Below are 12,395 nucleotides of genomic sequence, written 5' to 3' on the forward strand. Positions count from 1 at the left end.
ATGATAGGGTTGCGTATAAAATATAAAAAATGCACTCTTTGCAGAATTTAATTCTAATTCCCAGAGACTGGGTCAAGACTCACAGAAGTGTCATGGGAGATTTTTGTTTTGTTATGTTGCCAAATATATTTTATCCAGCAATTTCCCGGACTTATGGAATAACACATTCATAAAATTAACTTGTGATTAATCTATCAAACTGTTTATCAACTGAAAGTGACTGGTTTATATATTTAAAATAAAATAAAGCATGTAACAGAAATGGCAGTGAAAAAAAATCCCGATTTATGTTGTGAACTGGGAAGCAATGGTTCACCAGTGGTGTCAAACATATGGCCCGCGGGAAAGGAACAGGCACAAGAGTGAGATCCATCTAACTGTATACTGCAGGCGGACACACACAGGCGAGCTGTGGATGTCCAGTGCAGCGGTGCAGTGGTAACTGGCGGGTGTTGTGTGTGAATTATTTCTCGTTACGGTTGATCAACTTCTGTGTTCAAGCTATCAAAATGAAGGACAGCCTTCAGATTTCTCCGTCATGGTCGAAAAATATCCGTCAATGATGCAGAATTCTGGGTTAACTGTGTTGAATATTGCATGTTTGTTGGACAGGCTGGTGTGAGTATTTTAAAAACGTCTCATCTGCTGGGATGTTACGCACATCTTATCTGGGGTTTACAGAGAAAAAGAGAAAATATCCATTGAGTGACAGGGGTGAAAAAAATCTCTGTTGATGCCTGAGGTCAGAGGAGAATAGCTAGACTGGTTATAATTTCCTTTCTACCATCTCAAATCACTCATCACAACTAAGGTATGCAGATGGTATGCAGATGATCAACACACAACACATCGAACCTTAAAACAGATGGGTTTCAGCAGCAGAAGACTTCCTGCCAGGAAACAGAGGCCACAAAATCACCAAAATGGGTCAACTGAAGATTGGTAAAACATTACCTGGTCTGATGAGTCCTGATTTCTGCTGCAGTATTCGATTGGTATGATCAGAATTTGGTGTAAACAACATTACAGTATAGATCCATTAAGCCTTCAATGGATCAGACTTGTAGTGGTTGTGTAATGGTCTGGGGGAGCATTTTCTTCTGATTATAGATGCCCAGAACTTCACTCAGTCAGTAGTTGTTTTAGCAATTAACCCCTGAGGGATTCAACATGGCTTAAAATGGAAAAAAGTGTTTAAATCACAGCATCATGAATGTGTTAAATGTTATAATTTGTTGGTAACTTCTGCAGACACTGACTATAAAACATAACTGCATGGCTTGGCTGACAGCTTACCTCAAAGAGTCAATAGTTATTTGAATATCATCAATTGAATGTTGTTGTCTTTTGGGTTCGTCTTTGCCAGCATATGTAATGCATATGAACATTGTATGATGCCATTTTTAAAATGCCCATAATCAGCTGTTTGTAGATGATACCATCATGTGACTGACCGTGAAGCAATGGTCATATTTGCCCAAAAGTTGTTTCTTTTTTACTTCCCTGTGGTCTCCGTACTTCTTCTAGAAAACTAGCTGGATCCGCTTCAAAACGTGTCAAGTTCTTCTATGACATGACCAGCCTGGTGTGCTTTTGCTCAAGGGTCAAAAGCTATTGGCACCCACCGAGCTGAAACCCTCGACATGCCAAGTTTGTTGTGCAGAATGTCCTGTACTCCTTCACGGGAGATGCTTACAGCATCTGATTAACAGTCAAACGTCTGTCATCCATCACCATCAGTGTTTTCTTGGGTGGTTGCTGTGGACCTTGGGTCATCTTCAAGACTCTCCCTACCCTCCTTGGATTGATCTGCCCACTGTTACACAGTTGCTAACGCTGGAGCATCATCCCCTAATGTAGCAACGATGTCAGCATGAGTGTTAGCCACCAAGGAATACCTGGCCCTTCAGTCAATATATGACTGTTTTTACGCAAGCTCAGTGTCAGGATTCTTCGCTCCCTCCTTCTCATCACCAACCAGCCACTCCCTCTTCATCAGCTCAACTCCACTCACCTGTTCACAGCAGCTGCACCTGATCACTAATCAGCCCACTATAAATACTCTTCTCCACCATGGAGTCATTCGTACTAGTCTCTCCATCATTTTTTGGACTGGTTCCCCGGTGATGGACCGAGCCTTCCGCCCCCTGATTGACGGATTGTGCCTGCTCCCCGCCTGTCTTCTGTCTGCTTGTTGTGACGGAGCATCTCAGCCTCAGATCCGTTTCCTGCTATCTCCTCAGTGTCGGTTCATTCGCTGCTTTAGCCACAGAAATCACCGGCTGCACCCCACAAAGCAAGTTTACATGACTGTGCGGTCTTTGAATTATCCTTTTGAAAAGGTGAAAAATAAAAGTCATTACCGACTGTCTGTCTGCCTACGTGTGCTGCGTTTTAGTTCCTCTCCCGACCCGTTACACTCGGAGGATAATGACTCACCCCATCACAAATCCTCCACAGAATATAACTGTTGTCCTCTGGCAGACAAAACAGAGTTCCAATAGGCAAACTTAATTGTAAGTGCTTTGTGCCTACATCTATCACACTTTTAAATAATGCTGCTTCAGGCTGTAGGGATTGTGCAATGGATTTATTGAGATTGATACAGTGTGTTTTGATTTTATGCAGCTGTTTTTATTGCTTTCTAATTATGTTTATTGTAATATGCTATGATTATTGCTTTTATTCTATTGCAAGGGCATTTATATGCACAACATGAGTCCTAGAAAATGTCCCCATGGAACAACAAAACACATACTTTGATTGATTGACAGCGCTGTTTTGTCATTTACTTTATAGACAGGCGATTTAGTCATTGGCTATAAAATAATAATTGTCAGCCATAAAATAAATGCAATATAAAAGACTGGATGAAAAAGATCATCTCTATAAAGATCTAAGTTTGCATGATGATGTGTCTCTGTTACACAATAACAATTCTCTTGAAATATACCTTCCATGTGTAATAAAGCACCTGTCAGTGTATAGTGCTGCATAAGAGGGAGTAGAGATGTATGTAGAGGAGGAGATAAATTAAACACACACATTTAGGCAAAGTTTCTGTGTCAACACACAGAAGAGAAGAAGGCAGGTCAACCGCATGAGTCTGCAGTCAGAGAGCCTGTAAACTGATCCTTATACTCCAAGCACATCCTCTGTGCTGGGGTCCCCACTCTGCCAGGATCACACACACACACATACACTCGTCCGTGCACATACTCACATTCCTCTGCAGGCTCTGCAAGGGGCAGGCACAGTGTGCTGAAGCTTGGAGCTGTTCCTCACAGTAAGCGTCTCTCTCTCTTTCTCTCTCACTCTTCCCCCAGTCGTCCAGCCAGACAGCAAAGGAGAAAGGGAAGGCAGAGACACCAGGGGAGGTCTGACGACACCATCCCACCTCACCTACACTAAAGCCACAGACTGATAAAAGCATGCACGCAGCCTGCTCTCATCTGACTTTGATCCAGAGGAACATCAAGGTTTTATAACAAGACTGAGACACTGAAAGTAATGTGTGCACACTTCACTGCCAGGACGAGATCTTAAAGGAGCTTTGAGGGACTTGGCATGTCTAAGTGTCCGTGTTAAGAGTCTGCTGTGGCTTTCAATACTGGCGCTCCAATGTAAGGATGGATGACACATGTTCCAGGCCAACGGTGTTCTTCACCGTTTTCTGATCCAACTTTAAAAAAGGAAACTTTCAGCCAAGAAGAAGAAGAAGAAGACGACACAGCTGAAGAAACAAAAACTCAATTGTAACTTTTAAATTAAAAGATGCTGAGGTACAACTTTGGCCACCACTTGCTCTCGCTGGCGGCCCTTCTGGTAATTGCGAGCTGCGGAGGAGGGGAGCCAAGAAGAGGGACGGAAAGCAGCACCAGTGGCACAGGTGGCAGCAGCAGCAGCAGCAGTGGATCAAATGGCAGCAGCAGCAGCAGCAGTAGTAGTAGTAATTACAGCAACAGACGTTTCCACAGGATCCAGCATGGCCAGTGCACCTATACCTTCATCCTGCCTGAGGAAGAGGGAGCTGGCGGAGGCTCGTGCAAGGAGGCAAAAGCCGGTAGCCCGCAGTACAACGCCAACTCCCTGCAGAGGGACGCTCCACCACCTGAGCCAGAGTTTCCCACCCAGAAGATCCAGCAGCTCGAGAACATTATGGAGAACTATACCCAGTGGTTGCACAAGGTAAGGAGGTGGCGGGCTAATTGCAGCAACTTTACCTTTTATAATAAATATTTCTAAATGATTTCAAAGAGAATAATCTTTCAAGTAGTGGACAGAAAAAGGAATGCTGTTGAATCGTCCTGATGGGCACTTGCAGGAAACTGTATCCGCTTCTTTTGTAGTGGTCACACTGCAGTACATAGTTTATTGAGATATTTATGTTTCGCTGGGTGTGTGGTCTCCACAGAGCATGTGTTTGTGGCTTCACAAGATAACTTGTTTGGTTTCTCGATGAGGCTCTCAGACTAAAACCCAGCTTGTGTTTGCTGTTTTCTCGTCGTCAACGCCTTGTTTGTCAAAGTGTCTGTCGGGAGGAGAGTTTGTGTAGTTTAGACATTGAGTTCTCTGGGTTTTTGTCGGTGTCACGCTGCCACAGAGGACATTTTCACACAAAACGATGGCAACGTGGACAAGAATTGCTCAAAAAGTGCATCCAATCGTGTTCACTAAAAACAAATAGCTACTTTTAAGCCAGAGTCACCCATCACTCTGTACAGGATATCAACTCTGCTGTGTTGTTATGTAACTGTTTTGGACCTTTTGTCCTGACAACCACGAGGCATCCGCACACATTCATCTTAAATATGAATCCAACACATCACGTCTCTGTCCTTTTCTGGCCAACTATCCAAACTCTTTGTTTTTTCCTGCGTAAATTACCTCTGACTAAATTCCACACATGTCCAGTTGAGTGTCACAGATCGTCGCTCACACAGCAGAGGTAGTTGAATGTCAGTCACCCCCTGTTCTGCAGCGGGCTGTCTCTTTAATGGCAGGAAGTCAGATAGAGTCCCCAGAGACGCTCTGAGGAGGAAGAGAATGCTCCCTTTATTTATCCAAGTCAAGGATGTGTGAGTATAACCAAAGAAATATAGACTCACACAAGAGAAAACTGAATCCTAACCAGTTTGATGTCTCAATAGAATAAAAATAAACACAAACTGATTATGTTGATGCTTTTGAAGTACTTTTAAATGACTGTGTTTATTTATAGAACCACCAAGGTGTTTACTTTGTTCAGATATGGTTCTAATGTTAATGAGGTGTGAATCACAAGGCTGTTGCTGATAATGCTTTGCAGCCGCGCTGCTTTTTTAAAGTTTGAGACTTTGTGTCTCCAAAGACAGCCCCGAAACAAGAACATGAATCAAATAAACAAACTTCCCACATTCGGCAGAACCAGCTGTTGTGCTCTTTGACTTCCCCCGCAATATTGTGATCCTCAAATGGGATTTCCAGGTTTAATATGTGAGCAACTGCTACAGTGAAGTGAATAAACAAGGTAATGGAAAGTTACATCGTAATGTGGACCCGGACGATTCTGCATTGATGCGGTGACATTGCCTGTTGATTCTCCCGTTGCTTAAGCTGCAGAATCTAAATCTGTAAATAAATGTTTCATTTCTAGAACTATTTCAATACAAATACTACTAAATTTGGAACAAATGAATTCATTTAGAACCCCAGTGTGAACAGACTTTGTACAACTCTTCTTTGTATATAGTTATTTGTGTGTATATAGTCAGAGTTTTGTGGGATAAGCAATGAGCATCAAAAAGTCACCTAATGGCAGGCAGAATAAAGTAGAGCTGATGTAGCTGATGAGCATGTTCACCAAAGTGAGATTGGGGCCATGAGATTCTCCTGAATACATATTTCTGTAAGAGAACGAGGACTGTTCTATACTTTTCCTGTACATATGCAGATAAATGACATTACATTACATGTCATTTAGCAGACGCTTTTATCCAAAGCGACTTACAAGGTAATTGAGTACAATCAGCCAGGGGTGGAATCGAACTTGCGACCATGATGTCTTTGGCACACAGGGTACCGGTCTTAACCACTGAGCCACTCCACCCCCACACGCATAAATGTAAGAAGGAACAACTGGAAAAGAAACATGGATGGAGGTCAGATTAGGTCATGTAAAAATATGTGGAGGCCGGCTGCTTCTTGTATCAGGCAAAATCAAATAAAATATCGACCTACAATAAAGTTACAATTTTATTAGACCTTAAAAAAAAATCAACAGTTCATTGAGATTTCAATAATCGATAACATACCAAGGCTTTCTTACATATCGTCACAGACACAGCTCTTTAAAAGGTGAAAAACATCAAATGCGACTTGAGCTTAATTAAACAATAAGGTGTGGAGGTCCATATAGAGGGTCACATGAAATGCTGTCCCTTTGGCCCCAAAGGTGCACTTTACTACTTACTAGTGATGCCTGCCCCACTGGTGCACAGTAGGTGCCCTTTTAATTTTCACCCATGCCCGAACCAAATATCTGTGCACACCACTGGTGAAATCTAATTAGAACCAGATTGTTTTAATAATCAGCCAATCCCACAAGTTTATTCATTAGCAATCAGCGTGTCCTCCCAAATGTGTCTGGCCTCCTCCTCCGCTGCATTCCCGAATTCCAAATTCTCTGAGAGTAAACATTTCACCCTGCAGGTTTAAGGAAACAGCCATTCCTCATCAATTTACGAGGCTTCAGTCAAAATACATCAGACACGATGTTGATCTAGTCTGTGACTGGGGAGGCAAGTGTCAGAGGATACCCAATAAACGTCCAAATTCAAATGAAATATTGAATGAGGGCTGTTTTGAGATCAGCTTATTATTCATGGTGCATGTCAATGTGTCCCAATGTGTTTACCCAGGTATATGGATAAAATATGTATACATATATATATATATATATATATATATATATATATATATATATATATATATATATATATATATGTATATATGTATATATGTATATATGTATAATATATGTGTGTATATATATATAAAAGTACTGTATGCACACTTTTGATTGATGACATCAAAAAGCCCCCAAAAGTGATCCATGTGTCAAGAAAGAGCAGAGGTGAAATAACAGCAGCTTTATCTTTGCTCGATGGACCTCATTTGTCTATGATGGCACGATAAACATGACTGCAGCAGTGGTAGAGTGAAGGTTTGACTAATGAGACCTTAGATGTAAAAGTGGGCGAGTGTAAAAAAAAAAACTGATGACACTGATGTTATCCTACAGATGTGAGATTTAAAGAAAAAAACAACAACAATGATCCTATATAGCAGCTTTTTCACTACAATTCAAATCCCCCGAAACGTGCAATTGGAAATGAAAAAACACCAAACAAAAATAGTTAACAGATCAGAATAAGAAAGGAATTTCAGGGAAAGTTTAAACACACACTGGTAATTCAGGCTAATTATGCTGCATGGGACACACACACACACACACACACATCGGGATGCAGTTAACATTTTTCATTAGACAGAAGATTAAGTGTCCCGCTCAGTCCATCTATCTTAATCACACCAGCGTTTTTACTCCTTGTCTGAAAGAAAACTGGCCATGATGTTGCTCCAGCCGGCTCTGATGAAAGAGAAGGATGGAAGAGAGACAGAGTTCCAGATAGCACTACTGTGCCTGGCCGCTCAGTCCAGTGTGGGGGGTGGACAGTTAGAGTGATGCAGCTAGCAGCTGCTGGGGAAGCATTTCAAGTCTGAGATCTTTCCTTCCTCAATGCAGGAGTAAAGTATATGGACCCTGATAACATTCCTGACCAGTCAAAGGTGACTTGTGTTTGTCCAAGGATTACTCCTCTGGTCAGCCTGCAAGGCGAGACACCTCAAACGAGCCTTGTTCTCGTCGCTGAGTGAAAATGCAGCAGGAAAGGAAAGTAAATTCACATGTAAAACAATGTTTCTAAGTAGCACAAGTAAGTAAAACTGACCCGTGCCGCTTTTTAAAAAAAGGAAGAATAAATCAAGAAAGCAGACGACAAATGGACAAGCAATGAACTTGGAGGATTGATCGATTTTATTCAATCCTCCAGTCAAATGCACACATGGATTGTTATTAGCAGATTTAAATGATGTGCATTCAATTAAGTTTTAATTCCATTTACCTTCAAATGATTCATTCAAGTCAAAACGATATTAGGTGTTACAGATATGGCTGAAAATGAGTCGATACCTGATGCACAATTTTGCTCTTGTTATGATTTATAGTGGGGGATTTGGGTCACACCCTCATACAGAGAGGTTGGGAAACACTGAGATAAATGTGTATTTTGACAAATACCAACCAGGATTGATGGGAACACCAACAGGAGTCTTCTGGTACTTTGTTGCACAAATGTCCAAGGCCCTGATTCAAATGTGCTTTACAGATATTTTTGGCAAATCTTTATCATTTATGTTCCTGATAAAATTGAAATAAAGAGCTCAAATCCTCTCTCGCTCTGTTAAAAGGAGCCAGGAGTTTGTCAGCTTACTAAAGGGATTGGCAAACTGTTAAACTTCAAAATGTAAGGGAAAAATGCTATTAATCTTGGGTTGTTTTTTTTGTTTGTTTAGTTTTTTGCCAAAACTAAATAATGTGCACCTTCCAAAATGTTGAAGGATATCTTTAAAACCAGTAAATAAACAGGTGGGACTGGTTACTGTCATTACTTGTACCAATTCCATACTTAAATCATGGTTTCAATCGAAATTTAAATAAGAAAATGGCAGAGAATAATAAAAAAATGTCCAATTTTATTAGAATTTATTATACAATTCTACATTTAAGAGTCTCAAATCATAGAAACTCTCAAACTGATCAATCTATTATGAACATAGTTGATTGCAGACTGATTATATACTGTACATTATATATTTACATATTTCTTTTCCATTAAAACACACACGCCAGTTCCCGAAAACAGAATTGGCTGTTCCAGAGCTTTTATTAAATTAAATTAAGTTAAATCAGAAATGTGAAAAATTCAAATGGAGCAAATAAGATTAGGAAAACTTCGATTTCGCAACTTTATAGTTTTCAGCAATCTTAATAAATGATTATGGTTTTAACATGTCACGGGGTGTTTGTTGTAGCTGCTGGGCTTCAGGGGTCCTGAAGGATCAGTCCTATCTCCCAGTGCGTCCTGAGAACGTCCTTCTTACCTTTCTAATAATTCAAGGACAATAAAACCTTGGCACTGACAAAAGGTTGAGCACGCCAAATGATGCCTCTGTTGTTGGGAGTGAATGTAACAGATCCTCTCGTCTCCCTCCTGGTGGAGACAGTGGAGCGAGGCAGATCGCAGAGTTTCATGAGAAAGACGGTCTGTGCCAAACTAAGCTGTCGACCGAAATAGATGGAGAAAAACTATTGTCGCTGTCTTATCCCAGTCAAATTCTCATCATTCTGCCTTTCGGCGAACACAACTGTGCTGCAGCATGTGGGCTAGCAGCTTGTTTCATGTCCATTCTGGGAGTTCATACAAGAAAGAGTGAATATGTTCCTGTACTAAAGACGAGGACAGGGCCACACAGAGTGCCTCGGGACCCGAGGAGAAACCTATCTATTTTCCAGGGTGACTTCCTCGATGAGCGTTTATTTTCACTTATGACGTGCGCCAAAACTAACAATCGCATGATGCAGAAGGGCTTGGGGACGCTCTGAGGGATAAAGAGTTCCTTCTTCCTGACCCCAAAACTTGTAAAGAGGAAACCATGGTAATAGCTTAAGGACACTGCAATAACAGCTTCCAGAAAAAAGTTGTTGGATGTACTCGCACGATGGCAGAAAGAAAAAGGAAATGGAGCTTTAGGCTTAGCATGTCATGGGAATAGGATGAAAAGACGAAAATACAGCCCGGGATTGTTAATGTTGGGGATTTTCAGGAAAAGGGGCATTATGGGTGTTTAGTAGTTTTGTCACGGTCAATAACTTGAGCCACTTTGTTGTTTTTTTGTTTAAATCATATTTCATTGCAGCAAATGGCATGAATCAAACTGAACAGGCAGGTATATGCCTGCACATAGGAGCAATGAATGAAGTCGTAAATTTCAAGTTGGCAATTTTGGCTTTACACTTGAATCTGTCGCGTTTATCTTATTGCAGCTATAAAGCAAGCATGTGGTTCCTTTCCCATCACTCATTTTAGCCATTCGCTCTCTGGTGGTAACTTAAGTGGAGATTTATTTTGTTTTAATTACCAGGTTATACGTTTGGCGAACTGGATACAGGATTTATGGCATCCCGTCTGAAAACACTGATGCTAGCTTGTAGCTTTGCACCCACTGCTGCATCTGTGGAGTAAATGGAGTGTTTCCTCTGATACGTTTGTGTTTCCACTCACTCTAGAGTGTATTCACTCCAGTAATGCGGCTCATTTTTCTTCATTTGATCGTTGAAGGTTTTATGCATGCGAGTGCTCTACAGCGTGAAAAAACTGACAAAGAGCAACATTAGCATTGATTCTCACACTTCACTCAACAGTCCACAATGTTCTTCCTTTTGTTGTTTTGTCTTTATTTGCGTAATAAGATTCCCGTTCAAAATGTGAAACGTATGCTTGTGCAGGTTTTTGTCCATTTGGGCTGCTGTAGAAACATGGCAGTGCAAGATGGCCGAACACCTTTGCCTTAAGTACAAGTACATGTAAAAGGCTTATTGAAAAACCAAACAATTCGTATTTTAAAGCAATTATACACTTAGATGATCATACTTTTTGGTAGAAAGGTAAACTGGACATTTATCAGGGCTCGCAAAACCAAAATATATTATAAATTAATTGCCATTTAGTGGAGCCATGGTACAGTCTAAAGATATTCTCCTCATCGTCCTTAATATTGTAGTAAACAACAAAAAGAAAGTCAGTAAGAAAGCTTACTAAAACACCCGCAGTAATAGTGGCTTGCTTACTGTGTTGGCTTTGTCTATAAAAGACATTAAAACACTCGTGAAGCTGCAGAGTTGAGAGTCTGTAGCTACAACAAGGATGAAATTACCTCATGTAAGACCATGTGTGTGTGTGTGAAAGAAACAGCCTTTTATGCAGTGGTGGTCATTCTATCCTCTGTCAATATAAAAACATTGATTGTAGCAGCTTTAGAAGAATTATGGATTCAATTGCTCTTCAGCGAGTTGTAGAGGTGAAAGTGATATTCAAATATTTTATTGCACTATGAGGCGTTTGAATGTTTTCTTACAAAAATGGCTGAAACAAGAGCAAACTTTTTTTTTTTAAAGAATGAGTATAAATAATATTATGTTGGGCAGACAAGAGGAAGCTGTTAGTAGTGAATAAGTGTGTTACGGTCACAAAGATCATGACTGTATCTCTGCCACTGCTAAAGCTGAGTGATTAAGAGATAATAAAGGTTTAGATAGAGCGAAACATTAGACATTAAAGTCACAATTAATACTGTGGTGTTATCACAGCCTGATGATTGTGCTTGAACTTACTTGAGTCATACAACCAGCTTATCGTTGTTGTATTTTTGTTGTAGATAAACAGAGCCAGGGATCATTTTTACTTTCTCGTATCTGTTGCTGTTTATTTTCCTCCAGATTTCAGGTTCATTTTGGCTGTAAATCAAAGTTTGATGACGGTCAAGGGAAGTGAATCACCATGGAAAAAAATGTATGAGAGGTTGAGGCCCTTGCAGTGAATACCACAGGATGTCGACACAGTGTGAATTTACAATAATGTGTCAGACGTTTTTTAACTTCCAGGGAAAGATAACACTGAGAAACATGCATGTTTCCTTGCTGATTCTGGCACAGGAGAATGAAAGTTTTAATGCGCCTGCTAAATGCCTCATTTTAGGCTCGTCCAAGTTTTCTGAGAGTTGTCTCTGAAAATGATTTCTCCCAACGTTGATTCTTTGAGCTCTCTGAAGGACCAGAGATTCCTGAGGCGTCTCTGAAGGCCGGTGCTCCCCACAGAACCTCTCTGACTCCATCTCCCCCGACAGATTTTGCATTCTGAGTGGATGTTTGACCGTCAGTTGTCCAGCACTTTGATTTCAAAAATAAGAAACTGAAGAATCCAAATTAGACTTAGAATCCTTCAGGACTGAGGGGAAGCATGTGAAATAGCGGTGCGTGTATTCTTCTCATAGCATCACAGAATAAGCACTCATGCCAGTACCCACACTATTCCATTTATAGTCGGAACTCGGAATTTCCACCCCCTGAATCTGGATTTCCAACTTCACATATTTTGAGTGAGGATTCCATGATGGCTGCGCTCTTACATACACTGCTTCTTTAACTGTTAATAATACTGAGTCACACCTTGGTTGACATCAAATTCAAGGACTTTACGGCGCCCGTGGCGTCCACTTTTATTGATTTGCAGCAC

At 40.8% G+C, this 12,395-nt stretch overlaps 1 protein-coding gene across 1 annotated transcript in view; it reads left to right on the forward strand.

The window, feature by feature from the left end:
• Nucleotides 1-3,282: 3,282 nt before the first annotated feature.
• The window catches only part of angpt1 (angiopoietin 1), a 55,926-nt gene continuing 46,813 nt past the window's right edge, over nucleotides 3,283-12,395 (forward strand). Inside the window, exon 1 of the mRNA XM_058619965.1 lies at nucleotides 3,283-4,188. Within this exon, the coding sequence (XP_058475948.1) occupies nucleotides 3,775-4,188 (414 nt within the window). The 5' untranslated portion in view covers nucleotides 3,283-3,774. The remainder of the gene's footprint in view (nucleotides 4,189-12,395) is intronic.

This window comes from Solea solea, chromosome 20, assembly GCF_958295425.1.
Source record: "Solea solea chromosome 20, fSolSol10.1, whole genome shotgun sequence".
NCBI classification, from domain to species: Eukaryota; Metazoa; Chordata; class Actinopteri; order Pleuronectiformes; family Soleidae; genus Solea; species Solea solea.